The sequence below is a fragment of the Maniola jurtina genome, chromosome 6 (genome assembly GCF_905333055.1).
Source record: "Maniola jurtina chromosome 6, ilManJurt1.1, whole genome shotgun sequence".
In the NCBI taxonomy this organism is placed as follows: domain Eukaryota; kingdom Metazoa; phylum Arthropoda; class Insecta; order Lepidoptera; family Nymphalidae; genus Maniola; species Maniola jurtina.
The window spans coordinates 10,915,903-10,931,000 of NC_060034.1; the positions used below are offsets into that span (position 1 = coordinate 10,915,903).

Sequence of the window (15,098 nt, forward strand, 5' to 3'; positions counted from 1 at the left end):
GAATTTGCTTTAACGAAATTGATGTAGATCTTCAAACTTATGACGCCTATGCCTTACTATACATTCCACTTGTATTTAAATTAATCGCCTTCGATATGTCTATTGTCTATTGCTAAGGTATATATAGAGTTAAATAGGAACCAATAACAAATTCGGTGGGTTAAGAATTATTATCATTTTGTAAGATTTATTTAAATAATATTTATTTGCGCACAACTATAATAATACTTAAGTACTAGTGTAAGACTAAAAAAACCTAGTATAAAGACTATATTATGGTATTCAGTCGCTATGTACCTATCGCATTGCAGCAGCTATAATGTTTTAAGTTAAATTCTCTGCTACAGAATACAATATTTTTATGTTGTCAGTTTTCATTCTGCATAGAATGTAAGGCGTAACGCACACCTACAGATTTGAGTTGAGCCAAAGCGCAGCGTCTTTTTTATAATACCTCAAACTGCTTTATCATTATTAATATTATTGTAAATGCGAAACTGTGTAGTTTGCCTGTTAGCTCTTCAAGGCCGATCCATTTAGCCGAATTTGTCAAAATTTGATACAGAGACAGTTTGTATTAGGGATGTTATGGATATATAATTTCGGATCCGGATATGGATATGGATATTGGTAAAAAATAATATCGGTTTCGGTTACGGTTATGGATATTAAATTATTTCGGATTATCCGATAGTTTCGGTTACGGATATTAATTTTTTAAGGAACTGTAAAATGTGAACTGATGAAGGTGTCGCATTCCAGCGGAGTGCACAGTTAATTCGTACGAGTGTAGTACTTAGTTAGACTCCGCCCTATCCGAAACTATCCAAAACTTTTATTACGGATTCAGTTACGGTTACGGATATTTTTTTATTTCGGATATCCGATAGTTTCGGTTACGGATATGGATATCCATAACAACACTAGTTTGTATACCGTATTCCGGGGACAGATGTAGGCAACTTTTTATCCCGTAGAATCAAAAAGATCCCACGGGAATGTAAAAATCTAAATCCACATGGACGAAGTTGTGGGCATCATCTATAATATTATAATAGTGCAGCGGTGACCCTAGCCCGCCCTTTTTGTCTCCTTTGTGTTTTATTTGTTCAACGAATTTCAACCGTGCCTATGTAAAATGAAGTTTTTTTCAAATAAAAAAAATTCTGCGCCTTAGCTCACTCCATTCTGAAGGCGTTATTTGCGATCAAGGCTGCTTTTCGACTGAAGCGATTGACGATTTGTATTGTTTTCTATGAAAAATTGTAGTTAAACGTAACTAGTGAATTGAATGAAAAAATTCAGATTTACTGAATTCGTAAGAATGTATTGGACCAAATCTGAATTACCTAAGGATATTTAGCTCTCTTTACAATTTATGTTTTAAATATACATATTTACTTATATGTATACCTACTTAATTATAAAAAAGTTTGTCCAAAATGGAATGTAATAGATAAATAAAATTATACTTAAATGCTATTTACTATTAATTATATCGAGCAGTAGTTCTTTGTACATATTATTTATTTACTTCCTATTATACCGACTTCATATTTTTTCAAATCCTAAAATGTGTAAAGAGTAAAAGATATTAATATTGATAAATTGTTTTCCTAACGCTATTGTTCCTATTAGGGCCCCTAGCACACACGATAGTTTTAGCATCAGCGATCAGCGACAATCAATCGCTATATTGAAATTTGAAATTATTATCATGTATTTTAGCGTTCGGAAGAAGTGACGTCGAGCTTCCAAAAAGCGATTACCATATCGCCGATCGCTAATGCTAAAAGCATCGTGGCTGCCATGGAGTATTTAGAGCTCATTTTTAGGGTTCCGTACCCGATGGGTGCTAACGGGGTCCCGTTATGACTAAGCCTCCACTATTCATGCGTCCGTCTGTCTGTCAGCGGGCTGTATCTCGTGAACCGTCATAGGTAGGGAGTTGTCACAAAATGTGTATTTCTCTTGCCGCTATGACAACAAATAGTAAAAAATTCAAAAAGGCTAAGTATTTCTGGTATAGAGATACGAACCCTTCGTATGCGTGTCCGAGTCCCATTTGGCGGATTTTTCGAATTATTAGGTACGTCTATGGAACAGGAATTTTGACAGACTATATGAAAACTAGAGATTATTTTGAAAAATCGGCCTTTCTTTTTGCCTACCTAAGGCGGCCTTTCTATTTTGGTACTTAATGGCCGGCGCACATATGGCGGAACGCAGAGCAGAGCATGCCCGCGAAGTTTTCTAATCGCGTGACACATTACGCGAATTTCTACCTGAGCTATTTATAATAAATATTAATACTAATTAATTAGAGTCTCTCAAACCCTCAGGTAAATTATATCTAAGTAACTAATTGGATTAAATAGTTTCGTTTTCTCCAAATTATTTTGTCTTTAGATATACCTACCTACACTATTAAAAGTACCTACTTACCTAACAGTTTATATATTTCTTTGTAATTGTAACGATCAAAAAGAAGGTATCTCGAATAACCTTTAATGAAAAGCAACAGTCGGAAACCGGAAGGGATCCTTCTCAAATTCAAGCAGAAAAAGAAACGAGATTTCTTTTAACTGGAAATGGCATCAGAACATAAGTAACTACCTACTTACCTGCTTTTTTGTGTGAAAGTGATACTAAACAAATTGACAGTGATACCACCAACTCATGTGGTGATACGATCTATAGATAGAGATCAGTATGCAAATCTTTAGGCACAATATAAAACCACACGATACCCGCGTCTTCCTCCGCATGGATCTAGGTTTTCAAAAATTGCGTAGATAGGTACTAAACTTTGATTTTTTGGGATAAATAAGTGTTGATGTCCGTTTTCGGAATGCAAGCAATCTGTGTAGCAAACGTCTAAAGTCGGTCAAAAGGATCATATCATAGGATTAGAAAAGCTACCTACCAGACAGACATCGCATTTATGATACTAGCTGTCATGGATGCACCTATTCATATGATGAACAGGAAATTGTTGAAATGAAACTACCAAATATCACTACTATTTTTACATTTATTTATTTCAAATTTACATTACATTATGCTTAATATACGAACAGTAGCTGTGACGGTTAGCCCTAATTCGCGCGAGCGTTAAAAAAGCGTTGACGTGTGAACAGATACTTGGGAATGCATTTGTTCTATTTGAACGCTTTTTTAACGGACTTTAAAAAAGCTCTCGTGTGAATGAGGCCTTATTATTGGGCGATTACATAATTACAGTAGCACTGAAATAAATGCAAAGTGGCTAAGATTGCTCAATGTGATAGCGTGTTAATGGGGTTGTCACTCCAGGCGAAGGTGTCGTTAGAGAAGGCGTACACCATCCAGTAGAAGAGGTTGAGCAGTGCGAAGGACGCCGGAAACAGCACGCGCGCAGCTTTGTCTATGTGAGACACGCTGTTGATGTGGCCGCGATTACCTGAAATGACAAATTATTTATTAGATAGTAAAGTTAATACATTAAGCGCGTGACCTCAAGTGCGTGGATTTAGATTCAAATTCCTTGGGAACTCTTGGATTTTCCGGAATATAAAGTAGTATAGTAGGTACCAAATAAATCCACGATTTCATTCACGTGGATTTAACTAGGGTTTTTTTATATATCCTGTGGGAACTTTTTGATTTTTTGGGGCAAAAAAGTATCCTTACCGTACGTCATAATCGGTTTTTAATGCTCTAGAGACTAATATACTACAGACCAGCCGATGGTCTGGTGGTCGGTAAAAGCGTAACGTCAGAGGAAGATGAAGACCGTACTAACCAGCCTCCCGTTGCCTCTGTCGCCGGTACTGGTCGTCCCCGGCGAGGCAGTACAACAGCTGCCTCCACCGCGGCACTCTCACTTCGGTTTGCGTCGTCCTCTCCATCGTGAGTCGGATGGCTGTTTGCTCCGTGGGTGGCGGCGGCAGTTCGGTAGATTCTTGGTCGTCTGACGTTGCAGGAAAATTCTGGAAAATTATATCAAAGTTCATACAACTTATGGATCTTGTCCTTGGTCTTGGATGGATCAGAAAACAGATTCTATTGAGAACAGCCAACAAGAGACTCAGCAATTATTTTTTAACAGACAAAAATTTATGAGGACTCGACAACGTTAATTAATTATTTATATTGGATACATACACCAAGTGCTCACTTGAATTAGGTAGGTATCTACTCCTGGACTACTGATCGAGGATTTGGTCGTTTGGCCTAAGTTGCCGTGCGATTTGAAACATCGAAACTAACCAATGTAGACACTCGTACTATAATGAGCAATATAGGTATAGATACAAGTCATACTTACAAAATTAGCACTAGATCTAGTAGAGCTACGTCGCCGCACAGCCAGTTGTCGCGCTGCAAAGGCGTCACCACCTACTTCTTCGATCAAGTCCTCCCATTCAGAATCGTCTATAACTATCTCACCGGATCCGACCTGGTTAAAACATTGAAATACCGTTATCTGGCTTCACCAATCGTGCAACGTGCAACGTGCAGCGAAATCTATTCAAAAATCTCGTAAAAAATGTGACCAATCCAGTTTTTACAACATCCTTGGCACAGTGTACAACTATTGTTTTATAAGTTTTTGATGATCTCCCTGGCGCCGTGGTAAGTGCTGTGGTCTTATTAGGGGGAGGTCTCGGGTTCGATTCCTGGCAAGGGCTTATAATTTTATAATTTCTAAATTTCTGGTCTTGTCTGATGGAGGGCTTTGGCCGTGGCTAGTTACCACCCTACCGGCAAAGCCGTGCTGCCAAGCGATTTAGCCTTCCGGTACGGTCGTGTACAAACCAAAGGGGTATGGGATTAATAAAAACAGTCATATCCCTTCCAGGTTAGTCCGCTTCCATCTTAGACTGCATCATCACTTACCACCATGTGAAATTGTAGTCAAGGGCTAACTTGTATCTGAATAAAAACAAGTGTAAATTAAAAATTTATGACACCCCCGACAAGTGAAGTGTCACTAACTAAATAACTAGTAAATAGTAAGTGTAATAACTAGAAAAGAGCTAATAACTTTCGAACGGATTAACCGATTTTCTTGGATTATAGCTAAGTACAATCTCGATCAAGCCACCTTTCAAACAAAAAAAAAAAACTAAATCAAAATCGGTTCATTTGTTTAGGAGCTACGATGCCACAGACAGATACACAAATACACACGTCAAACTTATAACACCCCTCTATTTGGGTCGGGGGTTAAAAAGTCTGAAATTCCGCGGGTTGAACATGTAGGTAGAATATAAAAATTACTCCATTGTTAAAGTATAAAAAGTCCTAGTTTTATTAAAATGTAAGTCAATATAACGAGCCAAACCTTTGTGAAATAATGCACTCCAGCAAACTCGAGTAGTGTCGCGATGCAATAGAAGAAACTCATTAGTAGAAACCAATCCAGCGCGGTGGCGTAGCGCACTTTAGGCAGGTCTGTGCGCGAATCCAGACTGATTGTAGAGAGCGTTAAGACCGTTGTAATTCCGAGACCCACCCGGTCTGAAGTGGCCTTTAACAAAAACAATTTTAAAGCATCAATGTTAAATTCTGAACTAGATGATGCCCGTGACTTCATTTGCGTGAATTTGGATTTTTTATAAATGCCGTGGGAGCTCTTTGATTTTATTTTCCGGGATGCAAGCCAACCCTGTACCAAATTCCATCAAATCGGTTAAACTGTTGAACCGTGAAAAGCTACCAGACAGACAGACACTTCGCATTTATAATATTAGTATGGATATGGATTTTTGAAAATACATTTATTTAAACAAACTGCAGTGTTGTGTTGTGTCGCAACGCACACTTGCGTCAATCAACCACGAAGTTAAAGGCAAAAGTAGAGTATACCTGATATTTTCGTGAAGCAAATACTTAAATCGCTATATCAATTCGGTCGAGATCACTTCGTGCGATCAACCAATCAGAGCGCGCTTCGAATGTCAACGCGTCAGAGACTAGTGCGCATACAAAACGTGTATGGCTTTTGTCACATCACATCACGACACGCCATGCCACTGTAGTTTGCCTGCATCTTTAATGTTATAATTAAGTAGATCCAGCGTTAAGTACCTCACGATGGATCCAAAATGAGACCCACGACAAAACAACAATGAGAATGCAGGGCACGTACACTTGAATGAGGAAATACCCTGTGTGTCTTTGAAGGTTGAACGACACTTGGAGCACTGAGAAATCACCTGTATCATACAAACAAACACTAAATATACATATCTATCTACATAGACTAAATTTACATATCATCATTCTATTCTATCCCTATTTCGAAATAGATCGACAAAGATATTTAGATATACTTAGATCGTGTAAGTGCAGGTAGAGTAAAATTACGAAGGTTTGTTTTAGGTTTTTAAAGCAGTATATAAAAGAGGAAATGAAAGAATACATAGGTAGGTATATTTCGTCTGGTTTAGGTAAAATTTTTAACTTTGTATATGATGCCCGTCTACCTGGTATACGTATAGGTTTTTTAAAATCCCGCAGAAGTTTGATGATTTTCCGGTATAAAAAGAAGCCAAGGTATGAGGTAATTTCGGGTAGGTACCTATTAATAGGTAAGCTTTTTCCATTCTCCAACCCCAGCCCAATCGGTCACCGTGGCATGAAGGAGTAGGTAATTAGGTATCTAACAAACATCCAAACGTCCTAATTTTCACACATTTTATAATATTATTACGATAAGGATTTAGGACAAATGATAAAATGAAATAAAATAGATTTTCGTACGAATAGGTATCTACTTAAGAAAGCCACATTAAATCACTGCGTTCTGTATAGTACGTACAAACTCAAATAGGTACGTATAAATTATAGAGAACTTTTAGGATTTTTTTATCTAAACGGATTGGTATGATTCGGTTTTACATATTATCTCAATCCGAGTGTACGGAATCACATTAAACGGTAAGCGGGCAAGGCTCGGTGGCCGCGTCGTGATTAGTGGAGACGAAGGCTGTTATGAGAGGTGGATCGAGTGCCTTTCGTCCCTGCCTACGATATTCATGGCGTTAGCGAATTTCGATTGACCTAAATATATTATGAAACGCCGTTAGAGCACATTTTTATTTGATGACAATTTTAATCTTCGTATCTTTCTAAGACGTGGAAGAAAGATGTAAAGATGGAACGCTATGAAACGGACTTCATTGGCTGGGAAGTGAGTATTGCTGCCCACACCAGTGAGCAAGACGAAGAGAGAAAATACTTAGTTTCACTTTTGTTGGGTCTTCCACCACATCTCAAGATATATCTTTTTGTTGGGGTTTCATAGATATAGAATTACTAAGCAGATAAGTAAAACATTCGGTGGGCATGTCGATAGTAGTCAGGTTGACATGATTAGTGTGGATAAAAGTAAGGATTATTGTAAATCAGTGCCTTTTTCCCTGCCTACCATATTTTTTCCTAGTTCCCAGCTATACTACCTACATAAAAAAAAATGAATACTTAGATATCTCTGTGAATTTTCTTACGAAATTTTTAATTATATTAAAATCTGGGTAGGATGTTCGGTTATTTAAAACTAGGTACCTATCTAAATCTAAAAATCTTATAATTTTGCAAAAAGTATGTTATTGAAGTAATTTTTAATTTTATAATATTAACTAATCAGATTTTGTTCCTAATATCGTTTCCATAGTGTGATTTAGAAATACTATGTATTGCTGTATTAGGTACCTACTAGACGATAAACGTAATAAATTGATGGTTATTAAACCTACGTATCACACTGACACATCCTCTTTTGTATTCCGGGAACACAGAAAGTAATTATTGAAGGAGAAAATATAATAATATATAGGACTTCCTTAAGGCGTTTCCTAAGCTACTCGTAAGTGTAGGTACATCGATCGTTAATATACGAGTAAATATACCCCCGCAATAAATATCGAAAGGTTTATATCATTTTTATTACAAATCGTGTTCATATTTGCGGAATAATATTTATTAATAAATAAAATGTCTTTACGAAGATTAAAAGAAGTATTTTTAAAGATTTGTTAGGATGACTTATGAGTTTGGCAAAACAATTTTCTTCCATTCAGGTACTAAGGTAGGTATGAATACTCATTTTATTTGCCAAACACACAAATACATAATTATGTACATTTTACATAGATGTGAAAAAGAATTAGGTGACAATAAATAGCCCGGCTGAGTTTGTTGCGGGCTTCTACTTAGACCAGCGCGCGTTTGGAACCCTCGTAGCTTTAATTTTAAGTTTACGTAATTAATACTGGTACTATTTAGTATACTATAGTTACCCAATTTGAATAAATTTTTTAAATTGAGTTTAGATTACAAGTTCAAAATACATTTCATTAATATTAATTAATCAAAAAAATCTTAATTAAAAAGATTAAGAAGAAAGTAAAAACGTAAAAAGGGAGAAGTTTGGTTTGCTCACGTTTTGTTCACATAATGTTTTTCCTTATATGAAAGTAAGTGGATTTTAAATAAAGTAAGTTTAGTAAAACATTATAAATTCAATCAGAAGTTAAATTCTTACCTTCTCGTCTCGTAAAAGTGAAATTCCGGTAAGGGAAGCTGATCAGATCAAACTGTGATAGAGTCATGCCCGGTACAAAGTTGACGCTTTGGGAATTCTGCCACTGGTACACTAACTGTTGATTGGAGTAGGCATCTGTAGTATGTAATAACATTTCAATAAGCACTTAGCTAGGTAAAAAATGAAGCACTTATCTAAGTGTATAACTGGATGAATGATGATATTGAAAAAAAATATCTCATCATTATCATCGTCATCATCAACCCATCACCGGCTCACTACTGAGGACGGGTCACCCTCAGAATGAGAACGGTCCACCACGCTGGCTAAGTGTGGATTGGCAAAGTTCACTCAACATTGAGAACAATATGGAGAACTCTCAAGCATGCAGGTTTCCTCACGATGTTTTCTGTTACCGTTAAAACAAGTGTTTATCTATTTATTTATTTAAAATGGAATTTAAAACATGTTTACGACTGATACACTGCAAAACTCGTAAATCGTAAAGTTTTTTACGCTAAAAAGACATACATGTTGCGTTCGTGTTGGTTGTCTGATCTCATTTAAACCACAAAGAGTAAAGGAAAGTTCTAATTTATAAATGACTTCATAACAAAAAGTTCAATAAATCGATTGGTTTTCCAATAAAAAATATTGGTGTACAGGCATTTGAGTGTATTGTAAGCGATTACGCGCTCTGATAACTTCTTACGGCCGTCAGTTTTCCCAAACCGTCAGTGGCGTTTGAATACTCACAGCTGCCGAGGATAAGCGGGCAAGATTGTCGATCCATCGGGAAATTCCGGAGCTCCATAGGACATTTTGCTTTGATAGTCAACCTGCGGTAAGGATACGTTAGTTATCAGGTCAGGTAAGGGTACTAGGTAAAGCTTTTCTTATCTCCTCTTGATTTATGGCCGAACAGCACAATGTACTTCGCCAGTGTTGATTAGTATGAAGGGGGCACAAACATAGATGTGAACCTAGAAATGATAGTTGCATCAGTGTATGTCAGTCGTTTGCGCGAGTAATTCAGCGGTAATTATTATTAATTTGGTAAGTCGATGAGACAAATTGGAAGCGGTCTTCTAATTTTCCTAATCGGGAAACTTTTTGCGGACATCAACAAAGCGTGAGCTGAGCGAGCGCGTAGTTTCTGATATTGATAAAACAAAATGGTAAATTCAAAAACTAGTGTATGCAAAGTGTAATGCATTTTAATACTAATTTCCCGCTGTCTGGGATTTCGAGAGGGATTTTTACCCACAATCCCCTTGGACAACTAAGATCTCCACCGACTCAGAAAACAGCTGATACTCCTCAAACAGTTGAACAGACTCTCATCCAAAGTAACTAAGAAGTAAGAACCCTCTCGATTAAACAGGCTTTCGAATAAAACAAACCGCATTCAAATCGGTCGAAGGACCGATTTGAATGCGGTTTGTTTTATTCGAAACAAACCGTATTCGCGTTTAAACGCTACGATGCCACAGAAAAACACACAGACACAAGAATAGACAGATAACACTCCCCACTCTCCATTCTCACCCTCCTCCTTTTAGTTGGGGTTTAAAAGAATATCGAGGATATTAAAATATGAACTTGATATCACTGACAGAATGTTTTCGCGTTTAAAAATTAAAAAAAAATTGCCGACGAGGGCGCTCTGGGAGGACGGTGTAACGAGAGCATTACATTTTTCACGATGTCAATTAAAATGAACGTACTATTTTTCAACGACTATAAAACTAATTACTTAGATTTTTCTCCTTAATCATTTTATGTCTTCACGTTACGTTTTAAAGAAAGTTTAAGTAGAAAATAATTTATTCATTCTATGCAAGATTATTTTTGATCATCATATTTTAATATAATAAAATTACTGTCAAAATGTCTGTCTATTCATTCAAGCAGCGGACCGTAGTAGATGCGTAGCCTGGCGTAGAAGCGTAGCGCACCGTAGCGTAGACGCGTAGCCTAGCGAAAAAGTGTATCGTAGATATTTGTTAACAATAATTGTATCGAATAATTTATTACTAATGTGTGAGTGTATGTCTGACTGTCTGCTAGCTATTCACGCCTCATCGATTTAACCGATTTTCACGAAATTTGGTACAGAGATACATACTCGTAACTTACATCCTGAGGAAGGACGTAGCCTACTTTATGTCCCGGAAAATCAAAGTGATCCAACGGGATATTTAATTCTCGGCATTCTCGGGTGAATAAAGTGGAAAAAATTAAAAAAAATATATAATTACCTCATAGAGTATAGAATGTCACCGTGTTGACTGATCCTCAGCAACTTGTTCGGTACAGTGATAGTGTGGACATAAGAGTGTTTCCCATTATAGAAGTAGGTGTCTGGCCGCCATATTCTTTCCAGCATTTTGATCGAGAGCGACAACGATCTTATCGGGCCGAGGAAGGAGAGACGCGTGTCTCGCCAGTATTGTCGAAAGTAGCAGTCCATTGAATAATCCTGTATTATAAACGATGAATCGTTACGACATGCATACTTTGAAATTATCTGTTTACTACGGTTTTGTCTCATAAATCATAAGCGATGAGCTTAGTGCTAAGTAGCTTGTTCCGGATAAGTGCGAGTTCAACTCGCGAGGAGAGGGTTACCTACAATGAATGAATAGTATCTAAGTTTGTATGCACAATATTGAGAGATTTATTATGATTTTTAAGAGACTTCTGTTCCTGTAGTTTATACCTAACTAAAGATTTTTATTTGATATAATATTGATATGATTTGATTGATTGTAATATTTGTATGTAACGTGTTTCGTTAACATCCGTGTTCAGGTCACAGAAAATTAAGAATTTAGAAACGTCTAATGCATGACAAGCGTCACTATGAACGCGCGCGTACGTGTGTATGATAATATAAGGAACTACATTAAATGAGAACATCTTCATTAGTTTCTTGTATTACAGATTATTATGGGAGCCGCATAGGCGTGCCGTTCGAGTTAAAAACCAAAACAAAACTTGATATAAATAGTCAATGTAATTTTATTCACCATGTCTAATTCAGAGACTGGTCCCATACTTCTTATTAATATATTCGTCTGAACCACAGTAGGGTAACCTGTAAACAAAAAAACATGCACCTTCCTATACTGATAGAAGATTTCCCCATTAATTAATTAAAACAGTAAATTAGCAAGTCGGAAAGTATATGTATAAATCAGGTTAACGAACCTTTACCGTGAGTGGGTAGTTGGGAATTTTCATAATTCTTCAATAGATTTTCAAGCACCAACGTGATGTTTTTCGATACGGCATCGTTAATGCTCCTCTTTTGATTTGTCTTCCACCCGCTTGATTCGCTATCCTCATAGGTATCGTTGACAAAGCTCGAGAGCAACGTGTCAGATCTCTCGTCCCAATAGGCGTCATCGTCTCTTGACAGATTTTTAGCGGTTGAAGATAAAATCTTTGGAGTGTCCCTCCCCGAGCTTTCGTGGGACTTGAAGGATGTCAGCGTTATTGGAAATGTTCCATTTTTGGTCGTCAAGTAGATTGCTCCTTTTGCGTCCACGATTAGACAGCTGTATCAAAAGATTAGATAAAATATGTCATCTTTTTAATATGATAATTGGTTTTAGGAAATTATTAATGGCGAGTAGTTGTTTATAATATTATTCATAAATCATTACATGTTTTGGATACTAATATTTTTACTACTTTACTTTTACAAGGTAGGGTATAAGTCATCAAAAGCGGTGTCTCACTTTCACAACTTAAGGATGCCTTCGCCGATCAATGAGGTAATCTGCCGTTAACTGCGGTCTCACCTGATGGTAAGTATGGTAATATATGTAATAATAACATGGTACGGATGGTAATTTTTAAGAAACGCTAATCATAATCGTCTTTAAGATGGTATCGTACAGGAACATCGTACATCGTTTTCACGATACGGCTTAGTAGGTAAGGTAAGGTACCTAACTACTCACAAACACAAGCCCAGAGTCAATTTAGAGATTATATAGTAGTTATTCTTGAATTGCCAATTGAAAATGGAAAATTTCCATTAGACTGCGCCGGGGAGGTCGTCAACAGCTGCAAATCAGTTCTTTCCCCAAAACCCATTACCATATATAAGTTAGAACCATAAAAATGGAAAAACTAACCCATATAAAAAAAACTTCGCAAAAGATGAGCAGGTCCTGTTTGATACGGGCTACACCTATCTTAAAAAGAATACTTTCAAAAGGCAATGGAAAATTTCCATTTGCATAAATATGCAATTCTGCGAAAACGCAATGCTACCCTTTTTTCTTTTGGATTATGTTAAACAGGGAAACACCTGATTGTATTTCTATGTGAAGTTGGGTACGATTTCAGCTTTCAGGTATTTTATTAATGGAATTCTAAAACTATCTTGGTCCTAACAAGAAACAGTTAAAAATTATTTTGCTATAATCCGCCAACAGAAAAAATCTGTATGGTCAAACATGCAGTTACAAGCTAAGCACCGCTTACCTCCCCAACCAAGCAATAAAGCCAAGTTCCCAAGCAAGCATTGCCACCACCACTCACATGCACCACCACACAAGACTTTTCCACTACTCTCGACGCACGTTTCGCCCCGACACCGGAGCATCCTCAGGAGATTTCGACTTTACAATCAAGTCAAGTCAAGTGACGTTCTAATCAAATAATAATATGACGTAATAATCTAATAATTTTTAACTGTTTCTTGTTAAACATGAACTTCCGCAAAGTAACGCCTGATTCTATCTAATATCTTGGTCCTAATTTAGTTAGTTAGTCCTATCCTGGTTAGTTGTGTTTCATACTTTTGTTCCCCATCGTAATATTAAAGACAATATTTACAGAATATAGAGAGCTCTAATTACTTATTTTGTTGGTATTTTACATTCTTATAAAGGCTTTCTTCCAATTATTTTATTAAGTAAGAGGAAAGAGTTCTTAAAGGACCAATTACACGAAATAGTATCCTTAAGAAAACCACCAGTAAAAATACTCAAAAGTTCTTTTGTACACAGTATATAAAAATGATATTTCATAATATTTTGATCACTATTATGTAGCTACTCGTATATTATTATCTTTCTCAGCTTTTTAGTGTAACATGCTTAGAGTGCACGTGTCAGAATCAGCACCTATTGAGCAAGCATTTAACGTACAAGGTAAGTTATTTTCCACTGCAATTTCGACAGGACTCTTACTTAGCGTTTTATGTTACAAAGTTTGACTGGGTACTTCCTGGAGAGCTACAGCTTTCACACTCCTAGAGTATTCAAAATATATTTCCTTCTTTCATATTTCTAGGTTGACCGCTTTTGGTGTGTGTGTCTGTGTGTGTGTTGTCTTATGTCTGTATGTCAGTCACGGTAAATTTTTTTGTATTGATTTATAGCTATAATTATATTGTATACTATTGCTACTAATAGTTTCTAGCATTTCTATTAATTTCACAAGAAATTGGTTCAATATTCAATTTCAACTGGGAATCGTATCATTTCGAAACTCTGATCTGATTGCTCATTTGCTTTCCGATTGATAGTACCGAATGCGAGATCTACTTTTGCATAAGTTTGTATCCCAGTGAAGTAACTTTATTAAGTTCCAACTTCATTCATTCAATTATTTAATCCTCATAGGTAATGTCTCTTTTATTAATTATCACTATGGCATGTTGCCAACATTGTGCTGTACTACTGCAAGCAGAGAGTACGGTGATCTCAATTGATAGTTTTACGGTTTTGACTTTCGGTACCATAGCTTGATTCCCGGAGGCGGATGGGACATAGGCTACTTTTATTCCAACAAAAAGAGTTTCCACGGGGTTTTAAAAATACTTAAATCCACGCAGATGAAGACGCGGGCATTATCTAAAACTAGCCGATGCCCGCGATTTCGCCCGCGTGATTTAGGTTTTTTGAAATCCCGTGGGAACTCTTTGATTTTCCGGGATAAAAAGTAGCCTATGTGCTAATCCAGGATATTATCTATCTCCATTCTAAATTTCAGCCAAATCCGTTCAGTAGTTTTTGCGTGAAGGAGTAACAAACATACACACACACACACACACACACACACACACACACACACACACACACACACATACAAACTTTCGCCTTTATAATATTAGTGTGATTAAATAAGAGATACGAAATAAATAAAAAGAGAGAATAAGGAGTTTCCATAAAAGATTCTTCAAAGTGCAGGAAAACTCCTTTAAGAGGGCTCTCTCCGTCACTCGTTTCATACAAACGTAGTTCCAAATTCATTTGAATACTAAGCAACCAAAGTCCATGAAATTTTGCAGACATATTCTAAAAACTAATATCTATGTCTGTGGTTTTCCAGATTTCTGTTAAAATATTCGCTTTCAAAGTTACGCGGTCTTAAAAATTCACATACAAATCTTTGGAGCCCTTGTAGTTTTTAAACTACATATTTTTAGAAAAATCTAAAACACCACAACACAGATATAAGTTTCTAGAATATATCTGCAAAATTTCATGGACTTTGGTTGCTTAGTATTCAAATGAATTTGGGACTACGTTTGTATGAAACG

General features: G+C 36.5%; 1 protein-coding gene across 2 annotated transcripts in view; it reads right to left on the reverse strand.

The window, feature by feature from the left end:
* Nucleotides 1-3,092: 3,092 nt before the first annotated feature.
* The window catches only part of LOC123866341 (gamma-aminobutyric acid receptor alpha-like), a 42,007-nt gene continuing 30,001 nt past the window's right edge, over nucleotides 3,093-15,098 (reverse strand). The window contains exons 2-11 of one of the 2 annotated variants that reach the window (XM_045907856.1): nucleotides 11,747-12,096; nucleotides 11,566-11,633; nucleotides 10,795-11,015; nucleotides 9,290-9,372; nucleotides 8,534-8,668; nucleotides 6,076-6,203; nucleotides 5,330-5,515; nucleotides 4,310-4,441; nucleotides 3,785-3,971; nucleotides 3,093-3,442 (exon numbers count right to left, since the gene is read on the reverse strand). In XM_045907856.1, coding sequence (XP_045763812.1) covers nucleotides 3,279-3,442; nucleotides 3,785-3,971; nucleotides 4,310-4,441; nucleotides 5,330-5,515; nucleotides 6,076-6,203; nucleotides 8,534-8,668; nucleotides 9,290-9,372; nucleotides 10,795-11,015; nucleotides 11,566-11,633; nucleotides 11,747-12,096 — 1,654 coding nt within the window. In that variant the 3' untranslated portion in view covers nucleotides 3,093-3,278. The remainder of the gene's footprint in view (nucleotides 3,443-3,784; nucleotides 3,972-4,309; nucleotides 4,442-5,329; nucleotides 5,516-6,075; nucleotides 6,204-8,533; nucleotides 8,669-9,289; nucleotides 9,373-10,794; nucleotides 11,016-11,565; nucleotides 11,634-11,746; nucleotides 12,097-15,098) is intronic. The other variant, XM_045907857.1, reaches the window with a different exon arrangement.